Source organism: Tachysurus vachellii, chromosome 16 (assembly GCF_030014155.1).
Source record: "Tachysurus vachellii isolate PV-2020 chromosome 16, HZAU_Pvac_v1, whole genome shotgun sequence".
Lineage (NCBI taxonomy): Eukaryota > Metazoa > Chordata > Actinopteri > Siluriformes > Bagridae > Tachysurus > Tachysurus vachellii.
Genome location: NC_083475.1, coordinates 8,410,780 through 8,430,820, shown reverse-complemented (window position 1 = coordinate 8,430,820; position 20,041 = coordinate 8,410,780). Strand labels below are relative to the sequence as shown.

The window sequence follows — 20,041 nt, the reverse complement described above, 5'->3', positions numbered from 1 at the left end:
AGAATATAAAGTGTTCTAAATGCAAATATATATTATATATATAGTAGTTTTATTTACTATGTTATTAAAACTAGTTGCATTTTAATTAGGAATCTATTGAAAGAATGATTTAATTAATAAGCGATCTATTGATTTAATGTGTTTATTTGCAGGAGAAACACCACGAGATCCAGATTTATTTTATTTCGGTCGTTTTTATAGACATTTTGTCGATGCCTCATTCTGATTGGCTGCTTTGAGGGTGTAAAAATAATTGTAATTTATAAGATATCCAGCTTTAAAGTTTGTATCAGATCTCCGACATTAGATCCTGAGATCACCAGGCATGCTGACATACACACTCAGCTATAGGAGAAGTGCGTTTGCCTGTATTTTATTTTATTTTTAAAGAAATGGTAAAAAAAAAAAAAGAATCCGCCTCTTTGAACCATAGTAACCGTAGTACGTGCGCGTGCGTGTTGACCATAAGATTTTGTTGTAGATTGTTTTATAGATTTGTTTGTCATTCGTCTGTGCATTTTAATAATAACAACGTTCTGTTCGACCACGCAGGAGGTCCGTGGAGTGTTGGAGGCTCGTTTTATTATTCAATTTTACTCATACAAGGAAGAATAAACACTGTTTACAGAGCGCGCGCTAAAGTGATCGATTACGGTAGCTGCAGTGGGTGACGTTGCACCAAGTGATCCATCTTGACCTGCGCGAGATACATGGCAAACGTGATCCCTGTTTTATTGTCGTTTTGCGGTGCGAGAGAGTGAGTGTGTGTGCGTGTGTGAGTTAGTTAGTTAGTGTGTGTGCGCGTGCGTGCGTGCGTGCGTGCGTGCGTGCGTGTGAGTGAGTGAGTGAGTAAGTAAGTGTGAGTGAGTGTGTGTGTGTATGAGAGTAACGGAATGGCTACGTCGAGGAAACACACAGTGCCTACTGAAGACTGCAAGAGTAACTCAAACAAACGCCTGAGGTTAGAGGATAAGAGACACATCGCTGCTGTAATTCTGGCCCGAGGAGGAAGTAAAGGAATCCCTCTGAAGAACATCAAGCTCCTTGCTGGAGTTCCGCTCATCGGCTGGGTGATACGAGCTGCTATAGACTCTGAGATGTTTGACAGGTAACTGAACGCATCAGCCATCACTCTCCATGTCCTGTCTCCATGTCCTGTCTCCATGTCCTGTCTCCATGTCCTGTCTCCATGTCCTGTCTCCATGTCCTGTCTCCATGTCCTGTCTCCATGTCCACTCTCCATGTCCACTCTCCATGTCCACTCTCCACGTCCACTCTCCACGTCCACTCTCCATGTCCTGTCTCCATGTCCTGTCTCCATGTCCTGTCTCCATGTCCTGTCTCCATGTCCTGCTTTGTTAGATCTCTTCTGATCCATTTTCTTTGATCCAGTATCTGGGTGTCCACGGACCATGACGAGATCGAGAGGGTGGCAAAAAACTGGGGGGCCCAGATACACAGACGGAGTCCAGAAGTCTCTAAAGACACTTCGACATCATTGGAAACACTACAAGAGTTTTCCAGACTTAACCCAGGTAAGATCATGTTATTCTGTGCTCTTCTGTAGTTCTTATAGCATATATAAATTAAAGCATATAAATTATAGCATATATACATTATAGCATGTATTAATATAAATTAATACAGTATTGTAATTCTGCTCAGCAAATTAGTTTTGTTAGTTTAAATAAAGAAATCATCTTGTATTTATAACTAATTTGAATGATTGTGGGGGAAATCTCTCTTAATCCAGGTGACAAAACTGATCAATAAACTCAATAAACACAGCTACTAATGCTCTCTATGGCCAAAGGTTTGTGGATACCTGACGTTTATATCCATTCTCTATGTAGTCCTTCTTCAAAATATTTCCACAAAGTTGTTTAGAAATTCTTTGGTAACATTATGGTTTCCCTTCAGTAAGCGACTCAGACACTGAGCCAGCACGACAATGCCACTGTGCACAAATCCCCTGAGCTCCGTGAAGACGTGGTGTGTTAATGTTCCCGGCCTTAGATTAGATCTGTTATTTAATTTGGAATGAATTTCTGGATTGAGCTTTTTTCTGATTCAGAAAGACTTTTTTAAAAGTTTAAGACTCAAGACTGGACTTGTATTGTAACAAATTTTCACATTTCCATTTTATTTATTTTATTATTATATTATTTATTATGATCTTTGTGGACACCTGAGCATCACAGCCATATGTGGTTATTCTTCAAACTGTTATGGCAAAGTTAAAAGTACACAATTGTCTAGAAGGTGTTGGTATGTTGTAGCGTTTTATCCCTTCACTGGAACTAAGAGACGCAAACATGTTCCAGCATGACGATGCCTCCGTACACAAAGCCCCTGAGCTCCATGAAGACATGGTGTGTTAATGTTGGAGTGAAGAACTGGAGTGTCCTGCACAGAGCCCTGACTCTGAGTCAACCCCATCGAACACCTTTGGGATGAACTGGAACACCGACTGAACCCCAGAGGTCCTCACTCTTACACCATCAGTGTCTGAGCTCACTAATGCTCCTGTAGCTGAATGATCACTAATCCCCACAGACACACTCCAACATCAGTGTCTGATCTCACTAATGCTCCTGTAGCTGAATGATCACTAATCCCCACAGACACACTCCAACATCAGTGTCCGATCTCACTAATGTTCTTGTAGCTGAATGATTACTAATCCCCACAGACACACTCCAACATCAGTGTCTGATCTCACTAATGTTCTTGTAGCTGAATGATTACTAATCCCCACAGACACACTCCAACATCAGTGTCTGATCTCACTAATGTTCTTGTAGCTGAATGATTACTAATCCCCACAGACACACTCCAACATCAGTGTCTGATCTCACTAATGCTCTGTGAATAGTGAGTGAAAAGCATAATAACAGCAATGGGTTCAACACACATATTGGTGTGATGGTCAAGTGTCCACAAACCTTTGGCCATGTAGTGCATAATCACAAATTGGTCAAACTTCTGAATAAATACATTTGCTTTATAATCCTTATTAATCCTTTCTTCAGGCTGTTACACAAAAAAGTAGATAAGTGCAAAGGGGTGAATACTTACACAACACACTTTATGGGACACGTATTTCCTGCTTTGTTTTTTGATCTTATCTGTTTAAGCCATTTAAAAAATCAGAATGTACAGTTCAGATAAATGCTAAATAAATGAACAAATTATTTATAAGGATTATTGATGTTTCATTGATTGACTTAAACTTTATCTTTGGGCCATCCCTCTTGACATTAGACTTATAATGTGACTCATTATCTTTAACCCCTGGGCTGAATGAAACAGTGTTTGGGACAAATTCAATGCAAAGTCTGGGGTTTTGATTCATTGCTCAGTTTGTAAGTGTATTGTTTGATTGTTGCTCATTATCGTGTGTTTGATGTTGTGATGTCCTGCAGATGTGGATATCATCTGTAACATCCAGGCCACATCACCGTGCCTTCACCCACACCACCTGAAACAGGCTGTGGAAATGATGACCAAGCAAGGCTATGAATCGGTCTTCTCCGTCGTCCGCCGACACCATTTCCGCTGGCAAGAGGAAAAAAAAGGAGGTTTGTAGAACCAGATAAATATACATCGATGATGTGAGGTTTTTATTACTATATGTTGAAGCAGCTTCATTCCACTGACAAGGCTGCAGATTAAAACATAATTAAATCGCTTACTGTTTTTTTGGCAAGGTCGAGGTTTTACATTATTTACTGAATTGTAGTGTGCATTGCATTTTTAGCTTAATCAGTAATAAGTAGAGTAAGATAGACATTCTCCCAAGCCTAAACTAATGCATGTTATTGACCTTCTTTTATGAACTTATTTGATATGTCTCATGTGTTATCTCTTTCCCAAGCAGCCAAAAGCACTAGGGCTCTGAACCTGGACCCATCCAAAAGACCCCGTCGTCAAGACTGGGATGGAGAACTGTGTGAAAATGGATCCTTTTACTTTGCCACCAAAGAGCTTGTAAACCAAGGACTCCTGCAGGTAGGATATGGCTATAAGTGGTTTCTTATCAGTTGGTTGTCACTTTAGGCTTTAAATTGGGATATAGGAATGAGGGAAGGCGTACATTCTTTATGCATTCCAGCAATATAACGACAACACCATTCCAGCCTATCCTGGAGTTTAGGAATGATTGAGGATGGTTCTATGGTTCTATTCCACCTGTTCCATGTGCATCGCCTTGTCTTCCTCCTGCTTGTCCTTCTTCTTCATTTTGCAGACCACCTGTAGGCCATAAAGGCTTTTGCTGTTCATTAATCAGCAAATGTGTTTTTTTAAAAGGCTTTAAATTATCATTTGTGACCTGATTCTTTGGAGAATTTTACTGCCTAAAAAGCTAACTGAGATTTCCATAACCATGATACATGAACAAAAAAAAAACATTCACACATCAGTACTTAATGCCAGGCCGAAGCTAATTATTCTTTACTGATGTTGATAAGAGTTTATCTTAATACACTCTCCTGATCTTGAGCTCAGGACTTTATAGTGTTCGATAGTTTATTTAATCAGGATTCTGAATAGACCATACTCTTGTATTCTATAACAATGTTTTCCTCTGTTATTTTATAGGGAGGGAAAACTACTTACTTCGAGATGCTACCAGAGTATAGCGTTGATATTGATGTTGACATTGACTGGCCCGTAGCAGAACAGAGGGTACTCAGGTAAACGAACCAAATTTTAGAATAACACTGTGAAGATTTTGCTCTGTGACTGACTGGCTTGACTAGCATCGCCCTGAAAATCAACATGCTGGGATATGTGTGTGTGTTTGTTAATGTAGGTTTGGTTACTTTGGCAAGGATAATCCAGAGCTGGTGCGCTTGCTCCTGTGCAACCTGTCAGGCTGCTTGACCGATGGCCAAATCTATTTGTCTGCAGCCGGAGAGGAGATGCTCTCTATTAATACCAGAGACCTGACTGGCATCCGCATGCTACAGGAAGAAGGAGTGGAGGTTGGTGTATTTAAACATGGCTGTTAAAACTTACTTGAGATCAGTGCACTTGAAACCTCACCTGATTAAACATCCATTATTTGTTTAAGGTATGACAAAGTACATATTCCTCACTACTTTCATTTTCATAGTCAGTTGAGATTGTAGATTTTCTGGTTGCTTTATCTCTGTAGAGTTTATCCAATCATATGTGCTTAAATGTAGAGATTATGTACAGATTTGTCATATTAAAACATGCTGTTTTTCAAGTCGCACCTGCCAAGCTAGCAGTTCTCTTTCAGTTTGTATTTCTTATTCAAGTGGTACATGGTTTGCTTTACCCAATCAATCTAATTACAAAAACATATAATAGCCATACAATAAAACACATATAAACCATAATAAAAAATATTTCATTAAACATTTCTGCCTCTTTATAGTGAGCATTAATGCCATACAGCTTATTACCAATAGATGGCACTTCAGTCTGCACCACTGAACACAAGAAGAATAAGTCAGAGAGACAACAACCTCCAGTCCCCAGGGTGCATCCCAAACTCTAACTGATGCCCACTGACTCCTTAATCCCGTAGCCTATGAACCACAAATTCATAATCACAAATTCCTTCTTATGAGTAAATTGAATGAGCAAAAATTGAACTAAATAAATAAAGTTCAGATAAAATTTTTTAACTTTTTGGAAAGTCAGGCGGTGAGTAGAATCATGTTTAGGGTAAAGCCTCCATAATTAAGCATCTAAAGTACATGTTATATAGGATTAAGTTTAATCTAAGAGTTGAAGCTCTCTTTTTAAAGTAGAACTACTGATAATAGGCCACAAATCCCAAATATCTGACAGACTGGTTTTTCTGTTAACTATGTATACTATGCCTGTTAGCATGTCTGTTAGCATGCCTGTTGATGGTTATGCCTGTTGATGGTTATGCCTGTTGATGGCAATGCCTGTTAGCATGTCTGTTAGCATGCCTGTTAGCATGCCTGTTAGCATGCCTGTTGATGGTCATGCCTGTTAGCATGTCTTTTAGCATGCCTGTTGATGGTTATGCCTGTTAGCATGCCTGTTAGCATGTCTGTTGATGGTCATGTCTGTTAGCATGTCTATTAGCATGTCTGTTAGCATATCTGTTAGCATATCTGTTAGCATATCTGTTGATAGTTAGATCTGTTGATGTTTGAAGACCTCTTCATGAAATACCTGAACTAGCACTTTCTCCCCTGTTTGTTGTATGAATAATAGATATTCAATGATCGAGAATTAAATGCACTTTTGTACGTCGCTCTGGATAAGGGCATCTGCTAAATGCTGTAAATGTAAATGCTTATTTTCATTTGAGCCTTACATTAATCAGCCTTACACTTTCATTACTTCACCCATTTTCACCTACTTCTAAATATCAGTGATGCTGTAAAACACATTCTATAATATTGGTTATTGTCATGCACTGTTTGTTGGTCTACCAGCTTAAATTTTAAACAAACCAGATGACTTGCTCATATGACACACTTGATCTGTCATTACACTGGTACAGTCTCTTCCTGCACTTTTCATTACTTTCAAAGCCTTTTACTATTTTGGTTCTGCTTATTGTCTGGAGATTCTCGATCCATCCCATTTCACACCCTCACATCCTCTACATTTACAGGCTTTCCTTAATGGGAAGCAGCTCCTTTGATGACATTACTCCTAATCTGTGGAAGTGTGTGCGTGCGTGTGCGCATGTGTGTGTGTGTGTATAGACCTATTTCCAAGCACTTTTGTTAATAATGTTAACCTTGAAACAGTACAATTGATGCTTTTTTTTTATTTAAAGCATTGACTACTATTTAGAAGTAAAATTTCCGCCACCGGAATATGAAGATTTAGAGTGTTAAAATGACCCAAAAATGATTGGTACATCATTTTGCAGGGTTACACATTATTACTTACTACAAAAAAAATCCTCACACAGTATTAATCTTCTGTGTTTACTCTTGAGTATTCTTGAGTGTTAGAAAGGCTGTGGATAAATTGATCACATACATAAAAAAAATTGTACTCTTTATTTCCAGATCAGTTTATAACAGTAAATACAACAGGGCAAAATTAATAAGTGAATTCACTTAAGTTTTTGAAGTGACACATCAGTGAGCAAGGCCTTCTCATCTCGCAAATCCTTATTTATCATCGTTCCAGAAATGAGGAAAGGAAGTCGAGGAAATATGCAATGCCAGTGTGAGTAGTCAGTATTTGTTGGGATCAGACAGCCATTAATCACGAGTGATTTTTAGGGAAATGACTAAACTTCTAGAACAATCCATTTAAAGTCCCAGGACCCATGAGCACATCCTCAAGTAGCTACTCCCTACACGTTCCTACATAGTTTCATAGTGAGATTATTATTATTACTGAATTATTTAGAGTAGTTTCAGAATAATTTGCTTTAAGACATATAGCTGAGTATTAATCATAGAAGAAGCCTTACATACATATTACAGAAAAATGAAATGATTTTCTTTGCATATCCCATATATTGCATTTATAGGGTCAGCTCCCCTGGAGCAGAGAGGGTTAATGGCCTTTCTTTAAGGCTTGAAACCTAACCTTCTGATCAACACCCCAGGGCCATAAGCGTTTGAGCCATCACTGCCTTAAAAATAGTTTATTATTTATTATAAATAAATAATATAGCTGAGGCTTAAAGCTGATTTATGCTTATCAATTCATTCCTTTCAGGGAAAACCCAGTCTACTTTGTTACTTTACATCAGTTCAGATACATAGAGCATTTTAAGCAGCATAACATAAGCATCATAAGCATTTGATGCAGCGAAATAGAAAATGATAAACATAAGCCTGCTTGTATTTCCAGATGCAAATCATCCTGGAAATATTTCTTTAGTCATGTTCCTAGCAGGGAGTGTGGCTGCCTCATATGCCTCATATGTCTCAAAAAAATAAATTCTGTCCCTACAGGTGATCCTTATATCATCCAGTGACAACCCGGTCCCTGATGTGTTTGCAGAGAAGCTGAAACAGAAAACAGGTTGTGAAGTGAGGCATCTGAAAGAGGAAAAGCAAGTAGAACTGGAGAGACTGTTGAAAGAGAAGGAGCTTGTGTGGAAAGAGGTGGCCTACATAGGTGAGCATGCAGAAATGAGAAATATGTCTAGAAAAAGAAGTCTTTTAATGAAGTAAGTGGATTCACTTGGCTGAAATTGAAAGAATTCTTAAAAGATGTTCAGCATCATGCACATTAATCGTTATTGAATTCACTGTTTAAGGTGGCTAAACACTCAGCTTCATTGAAACTATGCATATATACTCAGTAATGTTGATTAAAAACATGCTCACAAAGCAAATACAGTACTGAAGAATGCTTAAGGTGGCTCGGGTTCACTCATTTTAAATGCAAAAGATAATGAAAGAAGTGCTAGTTGAAGTGTTTCCTGAATAAGTAGGTCTTCAACCGCCGCTTGAAAATAGCCAGTGACTCAGCTGTCCGGACCTCTAGGGGAAGTTCGTTCCACCACCTTGGTGCCAGTACAGAGAAGAGTCTTGTAGTATACTTGCCTCTTACCCTGAGAGATGGTGGAACCAGTCGAGCAGTGCTGGTAGATCGGAGGGTGCGGGGTGCAGTGCGAGGAGTGATGAGGGCTTTGAGGTAAGAGGGAGCTGGTCCATTTTTGGCTTTGTAGGCCAGCATCAGTGTTTTGAATCTGATGCGTGCAGCTACCGGAAGCCAGTGGAGGGATCGCAGCAGCGGGGTGGTATGAGAGAACTTTGGCAGGTTGAAAACAAGCCGGGCAGCTGCATTTTGGATCATTTGCAGAGGACGGATTGCGTTCATAGGTAGACCTGCCAGCAGTGCATTGCAGTAATCCAGTCTAGAAATGACAAGAGACTGAACAAGTACCTGAGCAGCCTGTGTGGACAGAAATGGTCGAATCCTTCTAATGTTGTAGAGAAGAAACCGACATGAGCGAGTCACATTAGCAACATGAGAGGAAAAGGACAGTTGATTGTCCATGGTTACCCCAAGGTTGCGAGCTGTGGCTGAAGGGGAGATCAGATCGTTGTGCAAGGATATAGCAAGATCATGACCTGGGGATGAATCACCTGGGATGAAGAGCAGCTCAGTTTTGCTAGGATTAAGCTTTAACTGATGAGCAGACATCCATGATGAAATTTCTGCCAGACATGCAGAGATCCGGTCAGAAGCTGTGGCATCTGCGGGTGGGAAAGAGAAGATAAGTTGTGTATCATCAGCATAGCAGTGGTAAGAGAACCCATGTGAGGAAATAACTTCACCAAGAGAGTGAGTATACAGGGAGAAAAGAAGAGGACCAAGTACTGAGCCTTGTGGGACGCCAGTGGAGAGTCTGCGTGGAGCAGATGTCACTCCCCTCCATGTTACCTGATATGAGCGTCCTTCCAGGTAGGAAGCGAACCATTCCCAAGCTGATCCGCATATCCCAAGACTCCTGAGGGTGGCTAAGAGAGTCTTATGGTTGACCGTATCAAACGCTGCTGAAAGGTCAAGGAGGATAAGGACAGATGAGAGATTGGCTGATCTAGCAGCATGTAGTTTCTCAGAGACATCTAAAAGGGCTGTCTCTGTGGAATGAGCTGCTTTAAAGCCAGACTGGTTGGGGTCTTGGAGGTTGTTCTGTGAGAGATAGACAGACAGTTGATTAAAGACAATGCGTTCAAGAATTTTTGAAAGAAACGAGAGAAGTGATACCGGTCTGTAGTTACTGATGTCTGATGGATCCAGAGCAGGTTTCTTCAGGATGGGAATAACCCTTGCTCTCTTGAAGGTAGTTGGTACCTGACCAGATGCTATGGATCTATTGGTGATAGTTGTAATGAAGGGCAGAAGGTCTTGCGAGATGGTCTGCAGCAAAGTGGAAGGGAGTGGATCCAATGGGCAGGTGGTAGGATTGCAAGACTGGATGAGTTTTAGAATCTCTTCTGCTGTTACAGTTGAGAAATGTGACAACAAAGGTGTAGGGGAGTCCATACTCTGAGATGTAAGTGCAGTCGGGGCTGAAGTGAAGGTCCGGCAGATTTCCTCAATCTTCTCCTGGTAGAAAGAAGCAAAGTCTTCTGCAGTCAGGGAGGATGAAGAAGGTGGAGCCGGGGGGTTGAGCAGAGAAGAGATGATGTTGTGGAATTTCCGAGGGTCATGTGAGGAAGCTTCAAGCTTTTCCTTGTAGAAGGAAGTCTTGGCAGAAGTCACATCTGAGGAGAACTTGGCCATGAGTGTTCGGTAAGAATCAAGATCTGCATCAAGTTGTGATTTCTTCCACTTTCTCTCTGATGATCTTAGCTCTCTTCGATTGTTGCGCAGCACATCTGAAAGCCAAGGAGCAGAACAAGAAGTTTTCTTGGGTTTAGTGGACATAGGGCAGAGGAAGTCCATAGTTGAGGAAAGAGATGAGAGGAAAGTATCTGTGGCCGAGTCCAAGGGCAGTGAGGAAAAAGACTCAGGATCAGGAAGGGAAGAAAGAGTGCCAGAAGCTACAGAAGAAGGGGAGACAGAGTAAAGGTTGCGGCGGGTTAGAGCGAGGGGGTGAGAGGTAGTTTTAGGTAGGGTAGGGAGAGTGATGGTAAAGGATACCAGGTGATGATCAGAGACGTGTAGTGGGGTAGCAGTCACGTCTGTAGCTGGAGAAGGACGGGTGAAAACCAGGTCCAGCACATTGTCTCCTTTGTGTGTGGGGATGTAGCTGTTGAGTGTGAGTGTGAATGAGTCAAGAAGAGACAGGAGGGAAGAAGAATGTAGCTTGTCAGAGGGGAGGTTGAAGTCACCAAGCACTGTCAGGGGGGAGCTATCAGAAGGGAAAGCACTAAGCAGTGTGTCCATTTCTTCCAAGAAGTCACCTAGGGGACCAGGAGGGCGGTAAACAACAATGATAACAAGGTTAATTGGAGAGGTAACTGAAATGGCATGGAATTCAAAAGAGGAGATGGTTAAATGAGACAAGAGGAGAGGTGTAAAGCACCATTTCTTTGACAGCAATAAACCTGTACCACCACCCCTGCCTGTTTCTCGTGGTGAGTGAGAGAAAGCATAGGCAGAGGATAAAGCAGCTGGTGTAGCAGTGTTCTGTGGGGATATCCAGGTCTCTGTTAGTGCAAGAAAATCAAAGGAGTAATGGGAAGTTAAAGCAGAGATAAAATCAGCTTTTTTCACAGCAGACTGGCAATTCCAGAGCCCACCTACCACCACTGTTTGAGACTTACACAACAGAGGAGGGTAGATGAGGTTACTGGGATTGTGACCTCTGCTCTGTGGACGAGAGTGTCTGCGAGTGTAGGAATTGAGTACAGAGATGGGTTTAAGGCACATATTTGCAGTCAAGAGTGAGAATTAAGGTATGGTAGAATATAGCAAAACAGTATTAGACACGAAGTTTACAATGAGAGAGAGAGAGAGAGAGAGATACTTACAAACCGCTACAGACGCTAGCGTCTGTAGCGGAGAACCTTCAATTTAAATAGGTAAGCCCTGCCCCCAATTCACACCTTAAGGTAGACTGAAACTACTCCTGATTAATCAGCTGAGAGAACAACAAGGACCAACACTATAAAAATCAACAATGGTATAGAATATAACAATTCAAATCACACTACTCTAGAACAAAGTGAGTTAAGCAGATAGTATACAAAAGTCAGGAACCTACTTTACCAGAAGACAATATATTCAAATGAAGAGAGTTAAAGCACACTCATATGCTATATATCTCCAAGTGATTATACTAAACATAAAACAAAGAAGATCAGTCCAAAATCAAGCTGTTCTTTCTCTGCAGGTAATGATGTGCCAGATGTGGACTGCCTGAACCTGGCTGGTCTGAGCGCAGTGCCCTTGGATGTCCCCATGGTGGTTCTTAATGCGGCTAAATACCCGTGCCAGAGAGCAGCAGGACACGGGGCTCTTCGGGAGTTTATTGAGCACATTCTACTGATGAAGAAGGGGGCCATGTTTCAGAAAGCCAAGGATCAATAGGAAAAAGATTCTGATCTAAAGAGATGTTTTTAATTTGAGGAACCTTTTTAAGCATGGATCAAGGTCCAGCTGTGGCCTAGGATCTCAAGCTATGTTTCAGACTTGATTGTTGATCAAATGTAAAATAGCTTGCTGTGATGGTTAGAATGAAGTTAAGACTCTGGTGCTGATGAAGTACCTTTTTTTGTTGATTTAGATTAAACAGTGATTTAGATTAACAAAGTGATTAGACTGAATAATCAATCCAAAGACCTTTCAAGTGTTCTAGTCCTGCTTTAACCTCAGCATGCACTAGAGGGCAATCTTGCATATAAAATTACCTCATAGGGTGAATTTAAACCTGTAATCGTTCTTGTTTAGCCATGAATTGCTGAATACAGTGCATACTTTACACCATGACATTTTGGCAGAAACATTCTGAAAATTAAATGTTTTCATGATAACACATGAACATGTCACTGATTAGTGGACTACGAAATAGAAGAATAAGCTGTCGTATGTTTTATAAATGAGACATTTCCCACCTTACTGTACAGTACATAATTATTAGGGTGGCTGGAAAATGTTTTAGAAAATACATGTTTTCATGACTTGATTACATGATTTGATGCAGGAAATCACAACTGGTTAAACTGAAGAAAATTCGGTTCTCGACAAAATAATCTGTTATATTCAAGATTTAGAATACAAAAAAGATTTTTGAAGCTTAGTGCAAAACTGGATCCCAGCTGCACAGCACCTCAAAATATTGGCCTTTGTGCTAAAATAATATCTAATAAGAAATGAATCTTAATTAAACATATTTTATATATATATACATATATATCATCCTGGAAATATTTCTCTGGTCATGTTCCTAGCAGGGAGTGTGGCTGTCTCATATGCCTATGATGTGTATATATACACACACACACATGGTGTTTGTGTTTTTAGTCGACCCATGTAAAATCTTCGGATATTTAAGGAAATATAATTTCTACAGAGAGTTGGGTATATACACAGAAGAGATTACAGTAAAAGGTTAAGGCCTGAAAACTGCATGCTGCTTAAAATATAGTTACTTCAGTAAATCCCTCTGTATAACCCCATGACAATTTGATCATGTGCAATACTGTCTCTTGAAATCTTTCTTCTTTGATAAGGGATTTTTAAGAACAGCATTAATGACAGCTCATGATGGCTGTGGGAGGGAAAGCCATCAGCCTCAATTGACTTGGTTTATATTTCTTCATTTGCAATTCTGATTAATCTCTTCACCTTGTGTGAGAGGGTGAACTCAATTAACTCCCTCTGCTTGTGGTTCAGAGCATCACTGTGTTCATAACGCCTGCATGCACCCCAACCTGTGGCGTGACGTTGCGTGTAGGAAATGTGGGGAACGCGGTGGAACAAGTGATTTTGTGCCCTGCACATTTTCAGCCTGTGAATGACAAAATAAATCTTTTTTTTGTACTGAATGAATGACAACCCAGCCAATTGTTGGTTTTACATTATTAGCATTATATGAAATCAGTGGCAGTTTTATCAAAAGATGATGAATTTCATGTCACATTTATCTAGCATAAAAATCTTCTTACTATATCTTGCTATATTAGAATATTATTATATCTGTGATTGGCACCATGCTTCTCTTGGTTTTTAGTTTCGTGTATAATTTAGCCATTGTTTGATGTAAATGCAATATTAGCAGCATGATTAGCATGAATGCATTTAATACAAGAAATGCTACCAGAATGTCTTTACTCATGCAATACATTTATGAGAGCAACAGTTTTAGATTCATTCATTCATTCATTTTCTACCGCTTATCTGAACTACCTCGGGTCACCGGGAGCCGGTGCCTATCTCAGGCGTCATCGGGCATCAAGGCAGGATACACCCTGGACGGAGTGCCAACCCATCGCAGGGCACACACACACACACACTCTCATTCACTCACGCAATCACACACTACGGACAATTTTCCAGAGATGCCAATCAACCTACCATGCGCGTCTTTGCACTGGGGGAGGAAACTGGAGTGCCTGGAGGAAACCCCAGAGGCACGGGGAGATCATGCAAACTCCACACACACAAGGCGGAGGCCGGAATCGAACCCCCAACCCTGGAGGTGTGAGGCGAACGTGCAGTAAAAGTTAAATAAAGCTAACAAAGACAGCAAAAAACAGTAATAGGTAATGTCACATGATCACATTAAACAACATACTGTACTTGTTTCATGTGAACTTGTATATTAGCTGTTTCATCCCAAAGCCAGTGTTGCGACAATGTCTATTGTTAAAAGAAATACTTAAAAAGACACAAAAAAGGTAAAGAACTATATCCTGGCAGAAATTGTATTACAGAAGATACATTCAGTTACCGCCAAGGAATTATATGTGATTTGCATTCAGGCAGCCAGTCAATGTGATTCTACAATGTCTACTGTCTATTTTTGCCTTTAAATTATGTTTACAATATAAATAAATCATTCAATTCGCCTTTTGGTTTTAGCTAGAATAGAATATTTAGCTAGGATAGAATAGACATGCCATGCTTTTTCACTCAGAGAAAAAGTCAACATGGTTAAAAAAGGAAGCATGACAATTTCAGATGGGATCCAGAGGATATATGTGATCAATACATTTGAGGTGGATCTGTACATTCTTTGCCTATGTTTGCTGTTTGCACTTGAAGAACCAATTAAAAAGGATCAATGTGGGCTTATAAGGTTGACCACATTGGTCACAGGTGTGCGAGCAGATTGGCACAGACTGCACCTTGAACGTGCTATAAGTAGTTCTTATTAACTTTTTTAGAAAGTTTTGCCTAACAAATTCATTCCATTATGGAGTCTCAGGTGGGCTGGCTGGAATTGATTCAACTTTGAGAACACTGTTTATTAGATATTTAAATTATTTACAGCATGGAATACTGTGTCTCTGTCGTCACTTCTATGGATTGAGAGAGTTGTGGCTATTTAGGGATGTATGTGATCAGAAAAGCTCAGATTAGCTGTTGCATTCAATCACTGTTTGATTGGTATTTCTTGGCCTAGTATCTGCCAAAAAATGTGTTTTATTCACCACTACATCACAAGCCTAAAAAGTTCACAATTGGTATTCATGCAATCGACACCAAACTCGATCAGATTGCAAAAATTGAGGGTTATTCATCAGGCTGGGTTACATTTTTCCAATCTTCAACTTTCCAGATTCTGTGAACCTGTATCAACTATAGCCTCAGATTTTTGTTCCTGGCTGAACATAGCAACACTTCTGCTGTTTTAGCCCACCTGACCCCAAGTTTTGACATGTTGTGTGCTCTGAGATGCTTTTCTGCTCTCCACGGTTGTAAAGGCATTTCTGTTTTTTTTTCTTCTTTACATTACATTCTGTGTAATCTCTGGAGAATGGTTGTTTGAAAATCTCAGTAGTTTTTGAAATACTCCAACAAGGTCATCTGGCACCAAAAACCATGTGTTCAGTCACTGAGATTTTTTTTATTTGATGTTCACATTTACTGAAGCTCTTGTATCTGATTGGGTGCATTGATTGGATATCTCCATGAATATAATGTGACCTAATATGGTGGTCAGTGAATGTATATGGTAGGTCATTTGATTAAACAGAAGTGGGATTAAAACTTACTACTTAAAGTGAAGCTGTTTTTATGTAGGTGACAAATTCATTTGCTAAAACAGCAGTGATGAACAAAGACAGGATCTCTTGTAGTTGGATTGAAATGGCCTGGAAAGCAAGAAAGCATGTGACTACTACCGGAAAAAATGTAAAGATTATTTTCCCCACATAACAAGACTTGAATGAAAATTGTATATTATCATCAATGCAAGATACTTGTGGTTCTTCATTCATTAATGTGAAAACAGATATCAGGTCAGTCAGTGTATTGAGTGAAGCTCAGAAGCACTCTGTTGTAAATCTCTTATGAATTTGCTAATGGCTGTGCTGTGAAAAGGCAGTGGAGTGGCTCCCATTACTGGTACTGAAAGTGAAGTGCTGCTATTCCTGATGTAAGTGGTGCACTTGCTGGTCGAGGATGCAGTAATCTGAGGTGATTTGTCAATATCAATCCTTGCTTGCTCAGGCCTGGAAGACTGCAGATGCTGTGGAAATGGTGAAGTGACAGGCTGACAGTGATCTCTACATTGCTGTTGAGTCACCATGAAAACCCTTTAGCCATTTATCACAAGTTTGGTCACTTTCTGCTTTAGTCCTGATTAGGAAGAGTGTGAATGTAATGAGGCTATATATTATCAGTGCCAGGCCCATCTCATGTGGTGTGTGGAGCCTGGGCCGAGGCATTTGTGGCTTGAGTGTGGTGTTTGCATAAAAGCTGTAAAAGCATACAGCTACTCAAAATAAAATATACACACAAGTATATTTGCAAGCTTAAATGGTAAATGTAGTTAGGAAATATTCATAATATTGATATGGAAATATATGCAGGTCTCTTAGAAACCTTGCGGTCTGGGTATTTGCAATGTATTCTAATAAAATAGCTCAGGAAGCTCAAATGTTTTTTGAATCAGTGTACACACAACTAGAATTGCCTCTTTGTGACTTGCTGTCTATGATTAATATTATAATAATTTCTCATGAACATGCTTGTAGATCTTAAGTTCTGATTTGGGCTTTAGTAAATATTTTCCCTGATCATCATTGTCTCTCTCCAGCTGAAGCGAAGGGAATGAACTACTCGTCGATTTATATGTTATTTAGCAAAGTGTACTCTCGTAAGCATTTTGTAAGAGTTGTCAATAGCTCTGCATTTTTCTTGATGATTGCAGAATCTCAACATCGATTTGACTTGCAATAACTGATCCTGATAATTGAGGCTGATACTCATATTCTGGGTTCTGGGTGACTGTGCCCTTTTTCTGTCCATTTTAAAATGGCAGTTATAAATGAGTTAGTGTGCGAAAAATCTCTGATTCTATATGTTCTGTTTTCTATTGGAGTTTACTTTTTCTACCCCCAAATGCAAGCACCTAATGATGATGGATTGAATGCAGGGTCCATTTTGTGCTTCATCAGCTTAAGAGATTTGCAGGGCTGTAACATAGGGTACTAGTTTCATAAAGGAGCATTTATATGTATTTTCGAGTGCACATCTGGTAGATGCAGAAAACAGGGATGAAATCCATTGCCTGCAGTAGTGGTACAAGTGAAATCCAATGCTTCAATTAGTGTGTGATGCATTGCAGAGAAATCTGTTCTGCGCGCCATTAAACTGTGAGTGTTAGTTTTCTCTATGGTGCATTTGCTCTTGGCCCTCAAGAAGATAATGTTCACAATGGGAGATTTAATGTAAAGTGTTCCAAGCTATGGGTATATAGACACAAATGTAAGAACAAGTTTGCAACTGATCTCTGGCAGGATTTTGTCGCACAAGTTCCAGAGACACAATCTATGCATATGCATCACTAGGATACTGCACCATATGCTACATTGGTTTTGGGCCAGCAGACCAAGATGCAGATGTTGGTTCATGTCAGGATGAAGACAGGATGAATAACCCAAACATGGTTCACATGGCTGGTTAAATAACATCAGATCGGAGGCTACTGAACACACTAAGTTTTGCCAGTGAACAATGCTGAACATTGGTTCACCATGCAAGACACCAAGAAATTAGCTATAATTGCAAGTTGCAAAGAAATGATCCATATTCGCAAGATGCAAAGAAATTAGCCATATTTATTTTAGTAGTGCAGTCACAACTAAAGGAATAAGCTCCAGAGTTTACACATGTGCCAGACGGTTTGGATCAAAATATTGTCTCATTCCAAAAAAAGACATGGTAACCTAAATGTCTTCTTAAAATGTCTGTCAATGTCTGCGTATAGCAGAAGTAATGCAAGTGTTGAATGAACAACAAAGATGTCATACCTCATAGATACAATAACATATTTTTCCATATCAATATCTTACCAGTAGGTTAGGTGTAGCACCTAGCATATTCACAAAGACTATCACTCTAGAGCCCATGTAACACCAGGGTCCTTGTGTTTAGCCCTATCTACGTATTTCTGATTGGCTACAATACTAACTGTGTCAACAGAAAACTTCACATGTACACATGAAGAGCTAGTTAAATCCTGCTCAGAATTTGCAGTTTATTCAAACATTAAGAATTTTCTGTGTCTGCAGATTTTGTGTCTGGCGACACTGTCAGCAATAACACCTGTAATACAACTAGGAATGCTTCATATCAGGCAATTTCAAAACAGAAACTAACCAGTGGAAACATGCATCCACACTCTAACTAGATATACTTGTTAATCCAGTGCATGTGTTCTTCAGGGCATGAATATGGAAGGAGTTATGTCAGACACCTCCCAGCAATGTTTTTCATGAATCTTTAAAACGGACACTAGTGGACATCAACCTATATGTGGGCACCACAAACAATGTTGAGGTGGGAAAACAAGCTCCGGAAACCTTCCTACCAGGCCCCATCAAGCCCGTGTCTGACCTCTGGTTCAGACAACCCACCGCCTAATGTTATTAGTCTTTGGGAAGGGATGCTTTTGCATTATTATTACCTAAATCTTTCAGGAACAGCAAGTACATCCCCAGAGCAAAATTAGACCCATACACAGGAATAGTGGGAATAGTGGTCAAACAGGGAATTTAATAAATATATGCAGAACAGACATACTTAAAACAGGAAACAAGGTGGAACGCAAAACCACGGGACAAAAATAAGGGAAAACCATGAGGACTCAGCAAACATATACACAAGACAAGTATGGAGCTTAATCAAAGAGACATAAAGGACAGGTGTGCAGGGGCAGGATCGGAATCAGGATCAGGTAAAGACATGGCAGGAAATAAACAAAACCCCGACCGAAAACGCCCCCTAGTGTTCAAACAGGGAATCATCCAGCCATTTTGACAAAATCTAAGACTATATGTTTTTCTGCATGCTTTTCTATTGTCACTGTTATGGAGAACACTGCAACATATCCAACAGACTTTGTAGCTGTTATCACTGATAGTCTCATTCTGGTTGAACACACTATTGCTCTACCTGGTATTGAAGCCATCCATAAGCACTTCCCATCCACATGTAATTAGTGATACAAGGCAGTGATGTGCTTCTTACCTGCAGGAATGGACATATTCAGACTCTCCACTGATATCACATAATGCTATACTCCCTCTATACTATACTCTCCTGGTGATGTGAAATACCTACATTGTCATTCATACTGTATCACCGCTATGCTAATAACACTAGCAACTTCAGATATCTGTACAACAGTATGTTTTTTAATTTACATATTACATATGTGTCCTGACTGCTAGGAGTTTGAAAGAAAAATTTTGTGCTTGCAATTTTCACAATTCAAGTAGTTTTCCACAAAAAAACGACAAAAAGTGAAAAGCTGCTGCAAAATCAAGGACTGTTAATGTTAAGAACATAAATACTGCCATACAGTTATGGCATAATACAATACAAATACAGTTTCATTTTTGCTATAGCTTAATACTTGACACCTGATTTTGATATTTTTGAGGCAAAACTTATTTTTGTTCCAATACCCAATTTTACCAATGACAGGCAAACAAGCAAACAGCGAGTTACTGTGCTACAACTGCACCCTGAAAGGTCAGAGCTCTGTGATTTTCTGCACTGACAGGCTCATACATCATCCACATTGGAGGTATATTAAACACTGACAGCAGACACAAGACGTGTAAGAGTTGCACAGTATTTTAGCATCATAGGGATTTATCTGAGACCTATTCCCTGACAAGATCCAAAGACTTCTTTTTTCTGTACAAAAGCTTGTAGCAAAAGATGCATCACTGGTTCTTCAAACTCGTAATTAAAGATGTGGTTCTTAATCTAAATCTGAGGGTAAAGATGACTGCTCTGAGGCTTGGGAAACCCATCTGAAGTGCAGCAAATAATAAGGGGGTTTCAAAAAGGCTTTAGACTTCCATAGCCTAAGCATGAGGTGAAACTTTAAATGCATTTCATAGAGATAAGTTATGGTGATGGCCTTTTTCTTCCATATTACAACTTCATAATAAACTTTAAAACTCAGAAA

General features: G+C 39.7%; 1 protein-coding gene across 2 annotated transcripts; it reads left to right on the top strand.

The window, feature by feature from the left end:
• Positions 1 to 701: 701 nt before the first annotated feature.
• Positions 702 to 13,436, top strand: cmasa (cytidine monophosphate N-acetylneuraminic acid synthetase a). Of its 2 annotated transcripts, none has more exons than XM_060889180.1 (8): positions 702 to 1,108; positions 1,393 to 1,535; positions 3,426 to 3,581; positions 3,881 to 4,011; positions 4,603 to 4,697; positions 4,817 to 4,988; positions 7,941 to 8,106; positions 11,783 to 13,436. In XM_060889180.1, the coding sequence occupies exons 1-8, from the start codon at positions 894 to 896 to the stop codon at positions 11,977 to 11,979; spliced, it is 1,275 nt and encodes a 424-aa protein (XP_060745163.1). In that variant the 5' UTR covers positions 702 to 893; the 3' UTR covers positions 11,980 to 13,436. The 2 variants fall into 2 exon arrangements, with proteins under 2 accessions (XP_060745163.1, XP_060745162.1); XM_060889179.1 differs by having other exon boundaries at positions 3,878 to 4,011.
• Positions 13,437 to 20,041: the final 6,605 nt, after the last annotated feature.